Source organism: Zeus faber (assembly GCF_960531495.2).
Source record: "Zeus faber genome assembly, chromosome: 20".
Taxonomy (NCBI): domain Eukaryota; kingdom Metazoa; phylum Chordata; class Actinopteri; order Zeiformes; family Zeidae; genus Zeus; species Zeus faber.
The window spans coordinates 16,955,884-16,978,236 of record NC_137207.1 but is presented as its reverse complement, the minus strand read 5'-3'; the positions used below and the strand labels follow the sequence as shown (position 1 = coordinate 16,978,236).

Below are 22,353 nucleotides of genomic sequence, written 5' to 3'. Positions count from 1 at the left end.
GGCCAATCGGAACCCCGGAGGCCCGGCACCCCGGAAACGAGGCGCCTGCACGAACCGTGAGGCGGTGGCGGTGGTGGTGACTCCGTCCGCCTGGGAGGAGATCACGTCGCGGCCTCCTCGCCGTGTGTTCGCCTGGATGTCCTGCGGAGGTTGCGGGTCAAAATGACAGCGCAGCGACGGGGCAACGCGAAGGCTCACGACGCCAACGGCATTGAGAAGAAAATCAAGAGGTGCGTGAAGTGCCGCTGTGAAGTCGACGCGTCGGGCCGGCACACCCCCCCCCCCCTCCGCGGTATTAGTTTAAAGTGGTAATCCGTGAGCTTATTCTCCGACTGAAAAATCCGGTGTGAGATAGTTATCCCGTGTCTATTCGGCTGACACTTTGTGCGTTGGCTTTACGCATGGGCTTCTCTTCAGTACGTGCTGCTTCCACTGTTGGTGGCGGGGTCCGCCATTCCCAGCAAGAAGGTAAAGATTGGTGCGTGAACCCAAAGTGAAAGCTACCGCTGTGGATTTGATGAACCAGTGTAGCCCGTTAGTTGTGGTCGGTAAGCTGTCGAAAAAAAAGAACAGCTCGGATGGGGCAAGGCAATTTCATGTCCGATCCAACATCTAATTTCCCTCGTATTTCACCAGGGGCAACGCCCTGCGGCAGGCCTCGGCGTGGCGGGGCTCCCGGGTGCCGGTGCTCCTCCTGCTGGGGGGCCTGGCGGCCACGGCGACGGCCGCCGCCCTGTACCTGGCCTCCGTGGACAGCGAGGTCACAGAGACGCTGGTCGGCCGCAGAGAGCTGGTCGCGCCGCGGCCGCGGGTCTACGCCGTGCCGTGCTCCGAAGACTACGACAGCTACAAGCGGTACCCGGGTGAGTGCCTCCCCGCGCCACGTTTTCGACGACTCCCTCTGCCGCGTCAACACGGGGCCCTAATCCGCGCGGCCGCGTTGTTCTCGGATTTGACTAAACCAGCCGGGCGCTGGAAGTAAGGCATTCATATGTTTTGAATAATGATAATAATAATAACGCAGTCTTGTCAATAATGTACCTGTATAATAATCTAGGGCAGTGTTTCCGAAAGTTTTTTTTTTTTTTTTACAATGGAACAAATCCCACGACCACACCACCATGCTGTTAACGATGGGATGTGGATTGCTCCAAAGCCCCGAGTTCGGCGTCCGTTCATCACTAATACGTTGAATCTGTGCGACAGAATACACCCTGGGCTAACACGTCCAGTTTGAACATCTTGAGGCGGTTGGAGCATGAAGGCTTCCACGCTATTGGCTGGCGTCAACATACCCGCCACGTTCTGACGTAGGGGCTGCGTGGGGCCGTACATGTGCCCGCGTGGGGCCATGTGGGCTCTTACAAGTTCGGGGACGTTGGAGCTATGTACCCGTCATGTGTCTTATACGCAAATGTGACTGGGTGTTTGGGACACTCCATTTGTGCCTGGGGGCGGCGGGTTGGGTTGGTCAATTCGTGGCGGGTCATTTTGAACGTCTCGATCATGTAAGAATTTCTTTCCAAACACAAATGTGGTGTTTGGATCAGGAAAACGGATTCCTCAACAGTCTGTTCATCGAAGGACAATATCATTGGATTTTCTTTTACATAATAGTCACAATGTAAAATATAATTCGCGCCGCCGTTACATTTAGAAATACCCCTTGGCTGCACCGAAAATGCCTCCATTAGTCAGGAAGGATCTTAACCGGTTTTGAAATGAATGGCTTGCGGGACACCAAATCATTTTTTTGATTTTCCCCCGATCTACTCAAAACTGCAACAGGTTACCATTTATGCTGTAACACTGCCCTCTAGTGGGCACTTAAGCAAACACCCCATCCCATTAATAATGTCAGGTGTGATATTGAATACAAGCGACATTGGTTCTCAATAGGTAACCAGTAGCCTACAAAAAAAAAAATGTGGATGTTAATAATGTCACGTAAATCACTATTATTTCTTAACCTCAAGTCATACAAGGAAGGCCGAGTGGGGAATTGTTTTTTTTTTTCTCTCGCAAATTATTGTCTGCAGGGTTTCCCCTCGGAAACCGACGGAGTGGTAGCACCCAATTTGAAATGCCTTAAAACGTTCGAAATGGACATGTTGACAGGGTATTTTCTGCCGTCTTAAGACGTATGAAATTTGATGGGTTAATCCCGAACGAGGGGTTTTGGTGCAACCGGCGTTCCATAGTTCACCACTAACAACATCCCAAACTCATAGAACTGTGCTTGTTATTATGGCCTGGCAATAGTTAATGATGCAAGCAAACAAACCTCTCAAATGACTCAGGAGTCGGGAGTCGCTCTGAAGAGCGGGAGAGAAAATAATTACTGACGACTAAATTCAAGTCAAAGACAGACAAAGGTCGAGGCATTTGGGATAATTCATATTCAGGATTTACACTTTGCGTTCCCCCGAAATAAATAATCTTTGACAGAGCCGTCGAGAACCGAATCTCCAAAAAAAGTCAAACGACTCACGACTAATAGTTGGCAAACTTGAGCTTGTTCTGATGAACACAGAGCTGCTGTTCTGCTAGAACCGATGCATTATTACAGCCTTGTAGTTTTAATCTGGAAACATAATAGATCATTAAAATGATTTATTTTGATTTTTTACAAAATTAGTTTTGAGTGGAATTTGAAACTCTTCCACAGCTGGCGAGCTCTCACCTCACCGAGCTAGGACACACCCACTACAGACCCCATTCATCGTTTTCTTGTGCGGCATTTGAGCGGTTCGGTGAAAGGTCTCACCTCCTCCCCTCGTCTCGTTTCGTTTTTTTCCGCTGTGCCATAAACAGCTGTCGCGCTAATTCAACTTTTGCTCCCGGATGAGCGGTGATGCCGTTTTCGGGTGGACCCCTGCGTCTTTTTCCGATCCCTCTCAACCGTCTGGTCCCTCCCCCCCAGGATGCACCCCCCACCGGTGTGGCCGAGCCGTCGTAGACAACGTGGTGACCAGGGAGGAAGCACAAGCGCTCATGAGGTAAATGGGGAAAAAAACCTCCATCTCGTATCTTGTCTGATGGACCCGGCGACGCGGCGTCCGTATCAATAAGTGACTTTAAATCTGTTCTGTTTCTGTGGCTCAGGTTCGCCGAGAGGGGGATGTCTCTGGCTGGATCAGAGGGAGGAGTGAGTATAAATCGTATATCTCCTTTTCTTCCTTCTCCGAAAGGATGTTTTCGCTTTATTTAGGCTTTGGTTAAAGGGGTGAAGTTCGTGGTCTCGCACCTTCACCCAAAAAAACAGCTTATCTGTTCCGTTTACCTTTTTTAAAGGAGATCTCCCGTCTTTTTTTAATCCCCAGCCTTGTTTTTTCGGGGCAGTCGCGCCCACGTTCTTTGGTGAACAGCTTAAGCTCTCCTCTCCATACCAGATCAATTCAAAAGCGATGCTGATCGCTCGCGCTGGCTCCCTCACGGAACGAAAATGGAAGAAACAAAAGTTTTCCAATGGAGAGAATTTTCTTCAACTCCCACCTGCAAGGATCCCTGGTGCTGCCGCCAGAGGGCAGCGCGCTACAACAAACATGTGACTGCCTTAAACTGACCTCAGTATGGCAGACAGGGAGTGGGTGTTCAGTTCCCGTCCAGTCTGTCTGGATGACCCTGCTCTCCACCCCCCTGCAGGCCTGGCCCGCAGCCACCCAAACAACCCTTTACGGACTGTTGACTCAATTGAAGTGTGTGGGCGAGTTCTCCGAGAACAAATTAGGCCTATTTATTGAGTGGAAGAAGCGGGGTGGCCTCCAAGCGACTGTTTGTGCTGCTTGTTGATTTATTTTAGATGTTAGTTATTTTTTTTTGTTGTTGTTTTTTTTTTTTTTTTACCCTCACAGGCCTCCATCCTGGACCTGCACTCTGGGGCGCTGTCGATGGGGAAACAGTTTGTCAACATCTACAGGTGTGTGATGCTTTATTTATTTATCTATTTACCCATCTATCTGTCTATCTGTCTATCTGTCTGTTTATTATTATTTTTCCGGTGTTTGTAGCAGTGATTCACGATGTTTTCCATCTATTTAAAGGCCGCCTTTTCTTCCTTTTTGTAAGACCAGAAGTTCTCAACCCCAGAGTCACTTGATACGCACCCGGGGTCACGGGACGTATTCCAAAGACTGTTGTATTGATGTTTGCTCAATGTATTTTGAATCAAGAAATGTAGTCGAATAGGTTTGAGATATACATCACCATTTTGAATCGATCCATTTGGAGCACCCTTCATGCTCTGTGATATAATAAAAGGAACCAATGTGATGCTGAAATCCACACTAAACAGTTTTCTAATACAATGTGGAATATCTGCACTTTGACCAGGTTTCAAAGTACAGTGAGAAAGGTTCTTATTTATCCTCAACCGCTCTCTGATTGGCCTCAATTTTATTGTAACGTATACAATAAGTGATGATGGCTCCAAAATAATAATAATAATAATAATAATAATAATAATAATAATAATAATAATAAAGAGGGGGGAAAAAAGAAGAACATTTGTCACACTCTCTGTAATTGCTGTCGTCGGGGAGAATTTACCACCTACATGTTGGTTTATGGGTCCAAAACAGGTGTCGCACCCTGACTCATTATTTGTCGGGACTTCCTGTTCCTCAAATAGCCTGCAACACCACAGTAATCCCCGGGGACCAGCTCGCTTGCTTCATCATCCAGAATTGAGAATCAAACATGTTTGGGCACAGTTTGAGGCTGGTGGAAGCCTGGTTGTGTGCCCACAGGGCTAATTACACAGCGCGCCGCCATGTTCTGAATACTGATGTTTGTTCTCTAACGGTGTCTCTCTCTCTCCATCTGTGACTGATTTTTTTTTTTGACTAATTGTGATTATTTTGTATCTCGCCCTGTCCCCCCCCCCCCCCCCCCGCGTGTGTGTGTGTGTGTGTGTGTGTGCGTGTGTGTGTGTGTGTGCGTGTGTGTGCGTGCGTGTGCGCGCACGCTCCAAGGTACTTTGGGGATCAGATCAGTGAGGTGTTCACAAAGGAGGATTTCCAGCTTTACAGGTAACCTCCACAGACTTTCATAAGAACATAATAACGACAATGACAATAAAATCATGAACGGTGTCCTTTAGAATACGCTGTACCTCAGCATCATGTGGATGGCACGTCGCTCAAGCACAGCGGGGGAAATTCGGGGATTTATTTGGACACACGCTCCTTAAAGCTATTCCTGGCACCGTACATCACTCCTTTGTCAAATCTGTGTGTGTGTGTCTGTGTGTGTGTGTGTGTGTGTGTGTCTGTGCGTGCGTTTTTCAGGAGCGTGCGCACTCGTATCCAAGCCCTGATCGCCGAGACATTCGGTTTGGACGCATCCCTGATGTACCTCACCAAGCCCACCTTCTTCTCCAGGATCAACAGCACGGCCGCCAAGACGCAACACGATGAGTACTGGCACCCGCACATCGATAAGGTAACACGTGCGCACGCACGCACACACACACACACACACACACATACAAAAAGGAGAATCAGAGCTGTGTGTGTGTGTGTCTGTGTCTGTGTGTGTGTCTGTGTGTGTGTGTGTGTGTGTCCGTCCCACCACTACATATATATTCTGCCTCTGGCATTTCCTGGAACGTCGCCTGTTTGCTGTCTTTTTGTGGAGGAGGAGGAGGACGCGGTATTAATTTCCAGCACTTTATCCGCTGCGCCGCCGCCGCTGTGACAGCTGGAAAATTTGAATCCAAAAAAAAACAAAAAACGGCCGCCCGGGCCCCCCCACCACCCCCATCCATTTAGGGGGACTACATGACCAACCCTGCCCTCATTTAAATGTGAATGGTCTCTGGTATCTTTGGCAATGAGTTTAGTTCTCCCCAATGTTCCCCGATTGTGTTTTGTGTTATTTTTTTTGCAACTTTGTGGCGAGAACAATGTCCCACTCAAACTGAAAGTGATGGTTTGAAGGCCTCCGGCGTCAGGGCCTTCCCCAAATTCTATGCCAGGTGTCAGGGATGTTTTGGAGCTCGGAGCTTGTCGCATTATCGCTTAATCGCGTTGTAGTCCCTCGGCCACATGTCGAGTACCTTCCTGGATGACTTACCGGCCGTTGACAACCGCTGTTGAATTAGAGTATTAAGCGGCGAGCGGGATGTTCGGCGGGGCGGCGGTCCCTTTGGGCGAAAGATGCAATTGTTCCGTTTGATTGCGTTTTCCCCGCGTCTTCCTCGCAAATTGCCCGAAATTGTGTGAGTTGGCGTCTTTCAAATGACCGTCCATGGGTTTGGGGAACGGCTCCTCATCTTCCCCTCCGGCTTCCAGACTTTCGGCGGAGCCTTCAATTTGTTTGCGCTATTTCTAGCCGTGTACTATCCGGTACAAATCCAATCGACCTCGCCGTCTTGTCTCACGTCATGTTGATTGATGTCTTTGTTCTTGGTCAGGTCAGTTCGGATGATAATCGCAATTGGAAAGTTTATATTCTCCCACAATAAACTCATCACATTCCACTTTAAACTTTTTGTTTCTATTATTCTATTATTCTACTATTATTCTATTATTTATTTTAAGATGAATATTGTGATATGAGACTAGATATCGTGATATAGCTCAGTGTGGTCTGAGTCTGCGTTATAGTAAATAAATGCTAATTAATGCTTTACCTGCTTGGTCATAATATCCACACGATTAATGATTGTTTCCCTTGTGTGTGAATATGTTAGGAAAATCTCGATAGTCTCACTCATCCTACAGATTAGAGTCTAATTGGAGCTGATTCGAGCTCCCGGTGATTACTATCCATGTAATTTGTGCAAACTCAGCAATCAAAGCTTTTGGAAAGCCGTCGGGTTTTAATTAGGGAATAGTTTTTCTTAATCATTTTTTTTTTTTGGTCTCATCTTATCTCCCATTCTCCTTTCTTTCTCGTCACTCAGGTGACCTACGGCTCCTTCGACTACACCTCTTTGCTCTACCTGTCGGACTATGGCTCCGACTTCACTGGCGGCAGGTTCATCTTCATGGATGCCGGTGGCAACCGGACGGTGGAGCCCCGGGCCGGTGAGCGCCGGCCGCTGAATCGTGAATTGTGAATCGTGAATTATAAAACCAAAGCGGCAGCAGCAGCATCGGCTGCCGTTTAATCTGTTTCATCCTTTTACATGATCATTGTGAAAGGACAACAACATTATACCTGACAGCCCGCCAACCTCAGACTAAATCAACACAATCAACACTCTCAACAAACCCCTGCGCTGATTTGAGCTCTTGCAACAGAAAGCATTGAGCAATCCTGGATAAATGGATGATTAGCAAACTGCCGCCTTGAGAGGTTCATCAGTGTATTCACTCCTACGTGGGAGGCCTATGGTAATACACTGAACAAAAAAAGAGCTATTTGATTTTTTCTTTAAACCTTAAAATTGCTTCAAATTGAAGATCTCTATATATTTTTTTAAATCTTTTCTCAACTTAAGATTTAGAAATTAAAGTATAAAGTTGAGGAAAGCTAAAAATCCTCAATTCTTGTTGATCAAAAGACTCCAATTTATTATTTTTGTTCGGTGTACATGGTATACAAGGATAGATATTTTTTTTTTACTTATTTGGAGGCCTGGTGGAGACTCTGGAGACTGAGCGAAAACAGGTAATGAGGCCCTGACTGTATCACCCCGGCCCCCCCCGTCCTCCATCTTTCATTTCGCCAACAACCTATTCTGATGGAACTCCGCTTGATGGACGTATGGACCCGAGCAGGAAAAAGGACTCGTGTGCATGGATAACAGAGATGAGAGAGTAGCCCGGTGTGCTGGCCACAGGCTCTGTGGGAAGAAAGAGCGGGGGGGGGGGGGGGGGGGGGGAGCTGTCATCCTGAGGCGACCCACCGCCACTCAGGCAGATACATCAGGATGCATGTGTCTTAAAGCTTTCAGGATCGTACTGAGAGGGCACCATGAGTGCAACCCCCCCCCGCTGGTCTAGAGTATAGGGCAAACAAAGAAGGAAAGTGAAGGGAGTTGGTTTGAGCGATGAATGAAAATGAATTATGTAGTGCGTCTCTCCCTCTCTCTCTCACCGGGGTTCCATCCATCAGCGCAGTCAGAGCGCGTCAGGGATTTTGCCGCAGGACGGGACCAGCACACCTGAAGCGCTGCGGCTACTACCCCTCACCTTGCTTTTATTTCAGAGCGCGACGCCCGGTGTATAAGAGTCTCCGCCTGCATAATGATACCAGCATCTTTTCTGTTTTTTTTATTTATTTCTCCCCCCCCCCCCCCCACTTCCTGAGCATCTTGATTGACAGGTTTTGACTCTTGTGAGAGCGGCCCTGAGATACTAATCTGGGAGTTTGACTGGCAATGATCAAGGTGGAATGGAGGGAGGGTGAACCAGCTCTCTGCTTCCTGGAAGAGCATTGAGCGTTTTTATTTTTCTTTCCAAAATTGCCTCTTTAGGATCTTCAATTTGTCTTCTAAAGCATATTTAAAATACTGCAAGCTTGTTTAACAACACTTAACGTTTTCTGGAATATATTACATTTCCATAGCTTATACACTCACCAAGCACTTTCTTAAGAACACCTGTACACCTACTTATTCAGTACTTATTGAGTACCTAATCACTCAATCGTTTGGCGGCGGTGCATAAAATCATGCAGATACAGGTCAGCAGCTTCAATGAATGTTCACATCAACCTTCAGGAAAAAATGTGATCTCAGTGTTTTCCACTGTGGCATGGTTGTTGGTGCCAGGCGGGCTGGTTTGAGTATTTCTATAACTGCTGATCTCCTGGGATTTTGATGCACAACAGTCTCTAGGGTTTCCTCAGAAGTGTGTACTCAGTCTAGTAAAAACAAAAAACATTCAGTCAGGAACAGTTCTGTGGAAGGAAACACCTTGTTGATGAGAGAGGTCAACTGAGAATGGCCAGACTGGTTGGAGCTGACAGAAAGGCTACGGTAACTCTGATAACCACTCTGTACAGTTGTGATGAGCAACATCTCAGAATGCACAACACATGGAACCTTGAGGCTGATGGGCTACAACAGCAGGAGACCACGTCGGGTTCCAATTCTGTCAGCCAAGAACAGAACGCTGAGGCTGCAGTGGGCACAGGCTCAGCAAAGCTGTACACTTGAAGACTGGAAAAACGTAGCCTGTTCTGATGAATCTCCATTTCTTTTGAGGCACACAGATGGTACTGTAAGGTCAGAATTTGGCACCAACAGCATGAATCCATGGAACCAACCTTCCTTGAGTCAACAGTCCAGGCTGGCGGTGCTGGTGGTGATGTAATGGTGCGGGGAATTTCTTCTTGGCACACTTTGGGCCTGTTAATACCAATCCATCTTCGCTACGATGCCACAGCCTATGTGAGTATTGTTGCTGACCATGTGCATCCCTTCATGGCCACAATTGGCCATCTTCTAATGGCTACTTCCAGCATAATGCACCGTGTCACAAAGCAAAAGTCCTCTCAAACTGGTGTCATGAACATGACAATGAGTTCAATGTTCTTCAGTGGCCTTCGCAGTCACCGGATCTGAATCCAATAGAACGCCTTGTGATGTGATAGAACAGGATATTTGCAGCAAGACAGCTGACAAATCTGCAGGAATTGCATGATGCAATCATCTCAGCATGGACCAGAAAGACATCTTGTGGAATCCATGCCAAGAAGAATTGAGGCTGTTTTGAGAGCAAAGGGAGGCCCTACCCAGTATTAGTATGATGTTCCTAATAAAGTTCTCAGTGAGTTTTTATGGATGTATATCTATAAGTAGGACGTAGTGATATCCAAGTTGTTTCATAACTTGTGAAGGTCAAGACATGGAATGCTATCCCAACAGTATTGTCTTCCACTCTCTGTTCTATACATGGTCGAACTGTTTGCTATCCAGGTATCTGTCTATATCCTCAGTGCAACCCCATTTTAAGGCCAGCTCTGTGGATTGACTTGTTAAATTGAACTAAATTGAAAGCAGTGTCCTTTTCAAGCAGAGCAGCAGGCGGATTCCCACGCAGCTAGTGCAGTCGAAGAGACATTTTGTTCCGTCTGTCCACAGCGGGGGGTCTCCAATCGTGCTCTGCTGTTCTGCTTCTTTTCTTTTACTTGTTTTGACACGGGACTCAGAAAAAACACAATATTCTGTATCATGTCATATAAACATCATACTGCACGGGAGGAGTTACGTCATGTTCTCACAGTTGGTCTGGAAGCGAGCTCGGAAGGCCTGTTCCCAGGACTTTTGCTTTAGCTTTGTGTACAGCGGCGGAATGAAATGGAGAGAACAAGGTGAAAACTTAAGAAAGGCTGATGGACCAGTGAGTGTGGAGTGGACTGTAGTGAGTGGAGAAGGCCGGGGGGAAGGTGAGAGAGGGTAGGGTTGGGGTTAGAGGCTGGAACTGGCACAGAGATAAGAAGCAGCATGATTTAGGAAGGCAGATACAGAGGATTCACTGGTGGATGTCTGGGTTGGTCTGTGGGTTGGTGGGTGTGAGGCTGTGAGGCTCCCTTGCCTATCGGAGGAGCTAATGGCGGTAGGCCTGTCACGATAATTACTTTACGACTTATCGTACGATATATGGACATGACCTCGATAATTTCCCGTTCTGTTTACATAACAATGTCACCAACATTTAAGTCAACATTATGCCAGAAAAATCAGCAGGGTTTTCCCTACCATTATAAGACTTAAGAGCAGAGGAGCCGAGGAGCGATGTCGCTGCTCCGAGTATCAACGTGACAAAACCTAAACAGTACCTCAGCGACAGAAGAATCCTCCGAAATTGCAATCTCTTCCTTATCTTTTGGAGTTTTCACAGTGACCACGATCATAGTACCTGGCTGAGTTTTATCTACGCTAGAATCCACGGTGGACTTTCTGCCACCGTTACCCCCACAGATGCTGCGTTCAAGTCACTTTTTACGTTAAAAAAATCTTGCTGCTTTCTGCTGCTTGTAACATCAGTCTGTTTTTTAATTTCCATAACTACTCCCCTTATATATGAACTTATGGAAAAATATATTTGGCGATGGCTTTGAAAAAAAAATGTTAGCTAAATGACGTAATGTTGCCAAAATGTTGCATGTTTCAAAGTTAATAAAAACACATTAAGGAAGGAATTATGTCACAATTCACAAATCCATATACTGCAATGAATACATTTGGTCAATAAATATTACAATCTACAAATCTGTATTAAGGTTTACGAAAAATCAGAGACATTTTTCTTAATCCTCAAATAAATAATGTATTAATTGCGTTGTGTAAACCATTTTACAAATTAATGTAACTGAGCCGAATGAACCGAAAAAAACTATGCGGAGCTTTGCTATAATTTCTGGTCGAGCTACTTCTGTCCTCTCTGTGTAGGAGTTTCACTGTGGATGGGGCTCAGACAGCTCCTACATATAGTACACACACACACACACACACACACACACACACACACACACACACACACACACACACACACACACACAGACACAGCGATAGTGAACCACATGAAGATAACGTTTTACTTCATTTCAAACTCGACTTCTTACTATGCCTTAAGCTGTCTCCAGACAGCTCCACAGAATAATGCTGAAAGCCCCTTTAAGTCAACCAAGTCTCAACTTGGCCTTGACAGGCTGTGAGTCGGGCACTCGGGCACCCATCATATGGCTCACCCCCCAGTATAAATACCGGGTCATCTGGGCCTGTCATACTTCCTCTTTGCTTATTCACCTCTCTCAGCAGGTCTTCTGCTGTCTCTCGCTGTTGGTAGCAAGCCCTCTTTTCTGAAATGAAGAAGGGGAAAATTAAGGAATTATTATGTTGGCTGCGGACTTGAGGACATTTGTGTGCTGCAGCCCCACATGTCTTCAAGTCCTGCAGGGATGCTCACACGTTGTGTGTCCGCTGTCTCGGCCATGCATTAACGGAGGCAGCGCTGTCCGACCTGTTCTTCTGCATTGACCTCTCTACTCTGCCGCTGGAAGTACTCCGCCATCGGGCCGACATCTTCGGTTCCCTTCCTAGTCATCCCTGTACTGCAGAAAGGGCGTCTTGGGGGAGGGTGAAGAGGAGGAATTGGCTGCCGGTCCTTGGGCCTTGTTTCGAGGCCACGCTCCACCGCCTCTCTTGATCTCCCTCAGCATGGTGGATCAGAAGGAGTTGGCCACGCACCAGGAGCTGTGGGACTTCCATGCAGCCCAGTGGGGCTCCAAAGTGGTGGAGGAGGAGGGGGAAGAAGGGGAAAGAAGAAGAGCCTGTGAGGAGGCACATGGTATTCCTGTCCCAGGGGCCTTTTCACCAGGAGCTGCTGCGCCTCCTGGAGCAGGCTGTGGTGAAGCTGGGGATTCGTTGGGCAGACCCCGAACCCGCTCCTCCCTGCATGCTGTCTGGGGTGTATTTAACAGAGGCTGGGGATCGGCCTCCCCACCCACATCCCTTCCCGCTGCTGGAGGATTTCACCAAGGAGGGAAGGTTGTCGTGGGGTGCCCCTCAGTTCAGCTAGTGGTCGACCCTGGACACCAAGCTGGAGTTGGGATACCTGGCTATGCTCCCCCTGGAGGAATTGGTAGCTGTGCACTAATGCCCCTCCCTCACCACAGAAAAGCCTCAGCTACTGTCTAAGGCGTGTAGACTGAAGGCTAATCTGGCTGAAAAATCCTACAAGGCTGTGGGGCAGGCATAACAATGTCTGCTTGCTGCAGGCCTACCAGGCCAGGCTCTAATGGGACCTGGAGGGAAAGGCCACCCCCAAGGCCTACGTAGAACTGTGCAAGGCCACTGACTTCTGCCTCACGACGGCCAAAGGTGCAGCGCAGGATGCAGGGCACGTGTTGATGTTTTTGGTGGTGATGGAGCACCTGTGGCTCAACCTATCTGAGATCTCTGAGAAGGAAAAGACCAGGCTCCTGGATGCTCTGGTGAAGCTGTTTGACCAGTTCGGGCTCATTGTGGACTACATGACCCATAAGTTAGAGCGGAAGCAGAAGGAGTGGGTGACATTGAGGAGCTTAATGCCCTGACAAACCCGGTCCCCGTGCTGGGAGCCCCGGTGAAACCCTGGCTCATCACTGGAGCAGTTGGGATCCAGACAGCCTCCAAGATCATCGTGTGCCCAGATGGGATCGGAAGGGGCAGGAATAGGAATCCTCTCAGCCGTACCCAGCAGCTGCAGGCTTCGGCATTTAGGGGCAGGAGGGTGTGGGCCTCTACGGAGAGTGGATTCATGCTGCTGGACCGTCGGCTCGACCTCTAGTTTAAGAACCAAAAATACATACGCTGTACCAATTCCAGTGCCAGTGAAAGCCGTGCGGTTAATGTACACAAAATACACACACAGTGTTCATTTCCCCTTTGTCCCTCCAGTGCGTGTTCCCAGTGTGTATATAGAGGCCCCCTGTGCTGGGACATGTCACCAAACACATGAAGGTGGGGAGGGAAGTGTGAGCCTCCCTGCCCAGAAAATGTGGCCGGAAAATGTGGCCATCGCTACCAGAAACCAGAGCATGCCTCTCCGCTTGTGTGAGTGTGTGGAGACCCGCATGCGCAGTTTCCCCCTTGTTAGAGAGGACGATTCGTAAGGGCTATGCACTGCAGTTCGCCCTGCGTCCACCAGCGTTCACTGGAGTCACACAGACGGAAGTCTTGAACTCAACGTCCTCCATCCTGGAAGGGGAGTTCAGTCTTTGCTGGGGAAGGGCGCCATTCAGCTGGTAGTGGACAGGGAGAGAAACTGCGGCTTTTACAGCAGATATTTCCTCATTCCAAAGAAAGACTGCTCTTCTATGAGACCAGTTCTGGATCTGAGAATTTTAAACAATACATTGAGAAAGCTTCTGCTTCGAATCTTAACACACTGCAATTCTGAGTATTGGAATACTCAGCTGTTGTCATGGTTCCTGATCAAAGTGGGGAGACTGATTTGAAAAGATGCTTACTTTTACATACCAATTGTGGAAAGTCACAGGAAATATCTGAGGTTTGCCTTCAAGGATAGAGTGTACGGGAATCATGTTCTCCCGTTCGGTCTCTCTGGCTCCCAAAATATTCACTATTTGTGTGGAGGCAGCTGTTGCCCCTCTGCGCACACAGGGAATAAAGGTTCTGTCATATCTGGAAGATCTCCTGATTATAGCGGGGTCCAAGGAGACGGTACACTCCCACCCTGGGGTGCTGCTTGACCATTTCCACAGCCTGGGTTTTGTGGTGAGTTGGAAAAAAGAGTGCTCTGGTTCCAGCCCAGCGCGCTCTGTATTTCGGTCTCGATCTGGACTCATGGTCGATGCGTGCACGGCTGACTCCGACTAGGAGGTTTGGCTGTGGTCATTGCAGCTCGCACGCTGTCCCTGTGCAAGGTCGCCAGGGCATGTCTAGTTATGGTCCTGCTGGGCTTGATGGCGGCTGCCTAGATAATGTTGATATAGAAGAACTTGTGAAAAAGAACAAATGTTGTCTTTCCCACAGGATGTCGCCACACGAAGGGCCACCAAGCAAAACATGATAGCGAGTGTGCTGGAGCAATTCCCAGCGATAAGAAAACAAACATGGCCACCTCAACCCAATCTGGCAGTATGTTTCTGTGTTGGAATCCATTAATACAGCAACGAAGCCAGTGGTTGATTTCACAGATGTTCTCTCAGGGGAAAAATATGTCACTGTGTCCTCAGTAAAGCCTGTGTTGGAACTTCTTAAAGTCAAAACTTTTATCACCAGACCCAAATGACACTGCACTGACAGCAAAGATAAAGGAAAACATTGCAGGAGAGAACACTGATGGGGAAATACAAGCCACCTGAAATCCAAGACCTCCTGAGAAAGGCTACCATCTTGGATCCGAGGTTTCGTGGTAGGATGGAGGATGCAGAGGTCTTGGATGATGTGAAACATCCTTGCCCAAGAACTTCTAGACATGAAAGCAGAAGAAGGAAGTGCCAGTGGTAAGAGCTGTGGTAAAGCTGCAGCGGGAAATGATGGATTTGAACCTCCAGCAGCCAAGAAGAACAGGCTGAGTGACCTCCAGAATAGAAGAGCCCAGCTAAGTCTGACCCAGGCTGTTTCGCTGTACCAAAATGAGTGCAGGCCGTTCTATCATCGAATTCCTTGATGTGGTGGCGTAATAATCAGAGAAGATTTCCTTTGATAGCCAAGTTAGCACAAAATCACATGTGCATTTGTGCATGAAGCACTGGTTCAGAGAGAGTGTTCAGCACAGCTGGCAACATTGTTACCCCAGAGAGATCCTGCCTGAAGCCCCACAAGGTAAACGTCTTGGTTTACTGCCTAACAGTTAAAATACCAATTTGGCAGCAGATAGGGGCTGTTGTTCATATGGGCACCTGGCTGTTTTATTAAGGAGGTTTTTCTGTTTTGGAGGAAATGTGTGCTTATTCACATGGCTCTCATTTAGCAATTAGTGTTATAATTTCCAAAATGCACATTGCCTCATCGCGTTGGTCATATTTATTTTTATTTTATTTTAATTGTTGTTCTTTTTTTATTTTTTTGTGATTTGGCCACGGGAGAACTTAAGTGCATTTTTTTATTGACAGAGCCCAAGAGTCCATTTTATTTATTGTTTTGGTTGTGTTTTTCTTTTATTTATTTAGGGAATATATATATATATTTTTTTCACATTCCAATGTCTGAATATTCTTAAAATGTAAAAGTTCATTGCTATTTGAAGGGGTGCACTTGCATTATTATGCTATTATATTATATCAGTGGAAAAAAGATGGTCTTAAACTGACAGTAATATAGTTTATCCCAATTATTTCTGCAACAATACAGTATATAGTCCAACAAAAGCAGTTATCATGACAGGCCTAAATGGCAGGGGTTTTACCTCCACAGTGTTAGACGGCTAGAGAGGAATTTGATGGCTACTACTTCCCCAACCACCCTCTTGACCACGGGAGGCCACACTTGTGCTGCCGCGAAATACAATGCAATTACGTCTGGACACTCAACACCACAGGCAGCAACAGAATATCCCATTCACATTTACACAACCCTTGGCCTCTTAGCTCCGTGTCAGTGAGAGCAGCGACTCGGAAGATCCATGACGGGTGCAGTTCTCAGACGGTTCTGTCCTACAAGACATGCCTGCCGCCTGTAAATCTGCCAAATTGCATTGATCTGTATTGAGCCTTTTTGTCTCTCTCTCTTTCTCTATCCCTCCCTCGCTGGCTGAGTTTCTGTAAAATCCCGAGCACCCAGGGCTCTGTGGCAGCCCACATGTCCTGTAGCCCTCAGTGCAGAGGTGACTGAACAACATGATCCAATTACCAAATATATGGGTGTATTACCAAATAGCTGCATGTACTGTAGACAAACCCACACTTATCCTCAGGTGTTTGCGAGGTAGAGATATACTTTTTTTTAATCACATTAGTTATTCCCTGTAAATGTAAATAACATGCAATGTGGAGAAGAAATTGCTTCAGCTCTCCTCCTCTCACGCCTGGGTTTTTCGGTTCGCAGCCACGTGGATTCCTCTAGAATCCCATCGTTATCCAGGTCTTGTTGAGCGCGGTTCCCCATAGAATTCCCCCGAGCATTCAGCCCCCATCTCCTCGCACCTTGCCTGACCTTCAAACATCTGATGATCGCTATTGTTGTGCTTGAAAGAGCCCCATCCAAAGCACCCACTCACTGTCCCCCTGAGGGCATAATGTGCACCCTGCGATTAATCCTCTTCTAATTTATTATGGCTGTGTGGGAAGAATCCATAAATCCACTGTGAACTATGCACTGTAATCGATGGGTGGCATTCACACACAGCTGTACAAGTCCTCTTTGCCGGCAAGGTTTCACCAGGGGAAAACCTTGGGTTTTGGGCAAAGAATGAGTCACAAAGCAACTTTGTGTGAACATAAATCGCACCTCCACAATGCTCTCTGAAGTCTGCAGTGGAAGACCTTGTTAAAGGGGAAAATCAAAGCTCCATTCCATGACACGTATCTCTGATTCGTCTGGCTAATACAAATTGCATAGTGGGAGTATGCAGGAGCCATTTTAATTAGATGAATTACATTACAGAGCTGCTACATGAGCTGAATGGTGAAATAGAATAGTAGCGAAAAGGATATGATCAAAATACCTGATGTACCCTACCAGGGTGCTTTTATAATTATATTTTATCTTGGTGTCAATCTTGAGTTTAAAAGGAGCCTCTGGTGCAGTAATTACACTTGTTAAGGTAGAGCTTTGCTGCTCTTCGACATTATTTCCATTCCTAAATCCTTAGGCCAGCATATAATGTCCACAATACTTATCAATAATCTGTATTGCCGTAGCCAGCGCGCAGGAAGTTTCCGCCCCATTCACTCCTTCTTTCAACCACGTTATTAGCTGTGGAAACTTATTTCAAGATGTGGGAACGGCTGAACAGTAGAACGTTTCCTCGATGCGCATCAGCAGAGAATTCGCGAGGCGATTTCTACCCCAAAAGTGCTGAGAGAAGCTTCTTTGAAAAGCTTCTTTATCTCAGAAACTGGGGCTGACTTAAGAACCACTTTCCCATAAGGATAAGTGTTGTGGGTTTCTTTCTGCTAATGAGTCTGTGCTATGGGTTGAACCTAGCAGACCCCTAACCAGCTGTTAGCAGTCTGCTGGGGAAGGTCACATAGTCTTATAAATAGATTGCATTTGTGTGCTCAGGCATTGTTGACCTGTCAAAACGAGTTGCTCTGGTAACAACATAGCCGTGCCATAGTACGCTTAGTGCCGATGATTTTACAGAACCCATGCAGCAAGCTGCAGGCCAGACAAATAATAATGAATAATATAATATAATAATAATGTAGTTCTCAGAAGTACTTTGAGTTGCCCCACTGAGATCCAGCCCTGAAATTTGGTTAGGATTGTGTTTCAAACCACCTATGAATGGCTGGTCTTTTGAAATGCATGAAATAAAAAGAAACAGTAAAGCGAGGCGCGAACTTGTGGCGAGAGCGATATCATTCTTTTATTTGCTCACATGAAAGTGGTGTCTATCGACAGTGGAAATGCTTCAAGGTCCAGGGTGGTTAAAGGTTACTCTCAGTGGAGCACCGTCATGAGGCTGTGAAGACCTGAAGGGGGTGCGCCGCTCACCTCAAGGGAGCGAGAGCGTTCCACAGCATCAGGCCAGCGGAGATGCAGAGCTCGTCCCGTGACGTCCTCAGCCCGTTGTGGAAGGTGGAGAGCAGTCCCATGTCCGAGAAGGGGTGTAGGTGTAGGGGAGGTACTGAGAGTTCCCCTAAATAGCGCCTAGATTAGGGTTTGGATTGGAAAGGTGTGGGGAGTAATGTTCAATGGAAATGTCTGCGATCAAGGATTGATTCAATGGGCAAAGCCATGAAAGCATGCTGTATGTTTGGATAATCGTCAGGCTGGCACCGTGGAGAAATATTGTTGGATACCTGTATGAATTTAAACAGCCTTTATTTAATGTGCAGCCTTGAACTGCTGACAGCCACAACTCATTGCCGCTGTTAAGGACAGTTTAGCAGCAAACAAAACATTGCAACTTGGACCTTTTCATGTGTAATGGGGATTCGTTCAACTCCACAACTGCAAAATACAGGCGGCACAGGAATCTAAGAACATGCTTCAAATGTCACTAAGTTGTAAAACTCAGGAAATTCTCAGTAAATGTCCGCATCGTTTTATTTATTTATTTGTCTTGAACGGTGAGCTGAATGTCCATGTATAGTTGGCCAACGCACTCTGCGGTAATTCCATCCGTTTGAAACTTCTTTGCTGTGTTTATAGCATCTGTCCCGTTCTAAAATCCAATTGTAAATCCAGCCTTTCTAGTTTGCGAGACGATTCTTTAAATCCCCCGAAGGAGTGAGACGGTCGGGGTGTACATACGTCCAAGAGCCTGCGATTAGCGGTTGAAGTAACTAGATCATGCGATTCGCCGATGGCCAGTGTTTCCATACAGTAAAAACCAGTTTATAGACCCTTTTTAGACGTTTTTATTTTATTTTTTAAGGACTGGTCAGAGGGAACGTCGACGCAGTCAAATTCCGAGTCGACGGCATAAAATTATACCTCCCCTCGTCCTCGGGATGGTTATCATTTTTAACAGCGACGTGTTTTGCCGCTAATCCACCGGCGCTGGAGCCGCCGATCTCTCTGGCTCCTCCACAGACATAAACAGTCGGGAAGGATTGAACTGAGACGATTCGCCAAATTAACTTTTATCGCCCGCTCCCCCCGTCTCTACTAAATGCCCTACTTGTCTTTTCTTTCCTTCCTTTTTCTCGTGCCGTCTCCCTTTGTTGGTGCGTTATATGATTGTTTATTTTATTCACTTTCTCCGTTCTTTGCGGTTCTTCATTGTTAATTCCATTACTTAACTCCCCAGCGCTGAATTCCCCCGACACGCCCCAGGGATTAACACACACACCCACACACACCCACACACACACACACACACACACACACACACACACACACACACACACACACACACACACACACACACACACACACACACACACACGACGGGGCTCCAGCTTTCGCCTTGGGGAGTGCAGAACAAATAAATTGGGGCGTGAGCCAGGATTTTCATTCAAACTTGTACAATGGAATAACCCCTTTATTATATAAGAACTTCAAAGTTTGGGTACAAAACAAGCTTCAAAAGTTTTCTTTGCACTCTTTATTATTTTTTTAAATAAACCTCATTTTTTGGCTCTAATGGGAGGTCTCTAGAAACAGTAAAGCAGATTTCTCTCTAATGAAGTAGCTTGTGTTGCATTTCTTTTTTTAATAAAATACATTTTACCACATATACATGTCTGATGTACACTAATTAATCTTTTTCAAAAATGTAAACATAACATTTAAAGTCTTTTTTTTTTTTTTTACACCTTAACTTGTTCATTTACTTTGGACTTGGACACGGGTTAGATCATTTTTTAATGCATTTATTTTCCTTAAATAACGAGGCAGCGACTCTAACTGGTGTGTGTGTGTGTGTGTGTGTGTGTGTGTGTGTGTGTGTGTGTGTGTGTGTGTGTGTGTGTGTGTGTGTGTGTGTGTGTGTGTGTGTGTGTGTGTGTGTGTGTGTGTGTGTGTGTGTGTGTGTGTGTGTGTGTGTGTGTGTGCGCTGCCGTTCTTATCAACATGATCGTCTGTATTGTCCCATCACTCGTTGCTGGAGGGACTTTCTCCCCATCCACAATAACCACACCTCCCTCCCTTCTTTCTTTCAGGTCGCATCTCCTTCTTCTCGTCAGGCTCTGAGAACCTCCACCGCGTGGAGCAGGTGGCATGGGGGACGCGCTACGCCATCACGGTGTCCTTCACCTGCGACCCGGCGCATGCCATCAAGGACCCTGACGTGGACCCCGCGGCGGACCCCGCCCACGCTTCGCCCTGAGGCTCCACGTGCACGGCCGCGGCCGTGTGCATGCCCAAAAAACAACTTCCTCCTCCTCCTCCTCCTCCTCTGGTCCATCCCTGTAGCAGAGAGAGGGAGCGGGGATAGAGAGAAAAGGAATTAGGAGACGGAAGGAGAGGAAATGGGGAAAGGGGGTGAGTGAATATAGATAGATAGATAGATATCTTATTCATCCCCGGAGGGAAATTGCTGTCTCACAGCAGCTCATCCAGAATAGTCAATAATAACAAAGTATAAAAAAAATTATTGCATTATGCAATTATCCTATGAATCTGTAGAAAAATTCCCGATATACAATAAACCTAAAAATGACCTAGAACATCCTAACATCCTAACAACAGACATTTTAAAATATAATGTAAAGCTAAAAAAAGATAACAGTAAAAAAGGAACCTAGCACTCAATAATAAACTTAAAAATAAGCAATGGACCTTGGAACTTTGGCAATATATAATAACTTACCCTATGATATATCCTAAATCTGAAAATTAACAAAAACCTAAAAATATACAAGAAAATTAAATACAACAATCCCAAAAATGAACTGGAAGATCCAAAAACCCTCCCAGTATTGAATAATCCTAACAATTAACAAAAAAATAAATAAACCTAATAATGAACCAGAAAAATAAACTTAACAAACGATGTTTCCAAATAGAAGATGTGACGCCAAGACTCGGGTGCCCTTTTTAATGCCTGCGTGAAATTCCATTTCCTGTCTGTTAGTTTTTTTTAGGAAAAGCTGTAGAGACGCGCAGCTCATTCCAGGTATTATTTGATTCTCATTGTTGCGGGGATGACCCATAATTGCAACCTCCTATTCCTGAGGCCATTTTGACTATTTTTCTGCACTTACAGGGTTTTTTTTGGAGTGGGCTTTGTCTGTCATACCCACTCGTAATGTTTTCTCGAATCTGCTTTGCGTCGTGTGTACAGCAGAAATGACTTCCATGCAGAAATTTAGTGAAGGAGACCGATGTACGGTGTTTTTTTTTTTTTTTTCCAGTTCCCGGTTTTTATTAATTTTTTATTTTTGTATATATACTTTTTTTTTTTTTTTTTTTTTTACTGAAGAAGAGTTCTCCGGTCTCTTCTGAAATCTCAGCAATCGATCTGTGAATCACCTCCCGCCACTCTACGCCACGCCGACCTCCTTCCACCACATTCCCTTTTTCACAGGACCCCCCTCAGCGGCCATGTTGGGTCTGTTTGGACTTTTTGAAATAAAACAAAATAAAGAAAAGCGAAAAAGATGCAAAGGCCTCTCTCTCTTGTCTTCCTCTCTCTTCCGTTGAACTCACACTTGGCCTGTTGGTAAAGGGTAACCCTCCACCCATATGAATTTCCTAGAATAAAAACCCATCCTGTAAATAATACATTTACAAAAAAAACCCAATTTTTTAAAAAGAAAATTGACAACTAATTAAATCACATTTTTTTAGCTTTAAGTCGTAATCTCTGAGATTCATTTGTAAAAAATTTAAATAAAAATCCCATTTGGATCAAAAAAATAAAAATAAACCCCACCACCTCAAGTGGCCGAGAAAGAAAATCCCAAATATATCGATCAGAAATGAAAGTGACGAGAGGGTTGAACCCCAAGATGAAACCCCAAAAAGATGAAAAAATACAACCAAAAATAACAACCGTAGTTTTGAATGGAATTCCGGGAAAATCTCATGAATTACCACTTTAATCATAGTAACCAACAAAACTATGTTCTTTATAACAAACAAAAAAGTTGTTTGCATTGTAAAAAACTAAAAAAAAAAGTAAAAGGGCTCAATTAAAATGTGCGTCACAGTTCAACAGTTGATTGATTTTCAATAATTCTGACAAAACACTATTCTGCGACATGCTCTGATTTAACAATGATCTGTTGGATCCCGGTCGTTTCTAGTCTGAGACCAAAAGATTTAGTAACGATTCCCCCCCCAATTTATTCGAAATTTGCCATATTTCCACATCTTTTCATCACATGTACACC

The 22,353-nt window shown here is 45.9% G+C and overlaps 1 protein-coding gene across 1 annotated transcript; it reads left to right on the top strand.

The window, feature by feature from the left end:
* Positions 1-62: 62 nt before the first annotated feature.
* On the top strand, positions 63-20,471 carry ogfod3 (2-oxoglutarate and iron dependent oxygenase domain containing 3). Its single transcript, XM_080021507.1, has 9 exons — positions 63-230; positions 637-863; positions 2,924-2,999; positions 3,106-3,148; positions 3,855-3,919; positions 4,974-5,030; positions 5,289-5,442; positions 6,908-7,031; positions 20,179-20,471. The coding sequence occupies exons 1-9, from the start codon at positions 163-165 to the stop codon at positions 20,343-20,345; spliced, it is 981 nt and encodes a 326-aa protein (XP_079877633.1). The 5' UTR covers positions 63-162; the 3' UTR covers positions 20,346-20,471.
* The last annotated feature ends 1,882 nt before the right edge of the window (positions 20,472-22,353 follow it).

What these genes read in the sequence shown, in the direction of transcription:
- ogfod3 (XM_080021507.1), top strand. Translation starts at nt 163, where the DNA reads ATGACAGCGCAGCGACGGGGCAACGCGAAGGCTCACGACGCCAACGGC. An exon ending in CAGTTTGTCAACATCTACAG is followed by an intron (nt 3,920 to 4,973) that starts GTGTGTGATGCT and finishes GCACGCTCCAAG; the next exon opens with GTACTTTGGGGATCAGATCA. An exon ending in GAGGATTTCCAGCTTTACAG is followed by an intron (nt 5,031 to 5,288) that starts GTAACCTCCACA and finishes TGCGTTTTTCAG; the next exon opens with GAGCGTGCGCACTCGTATCC.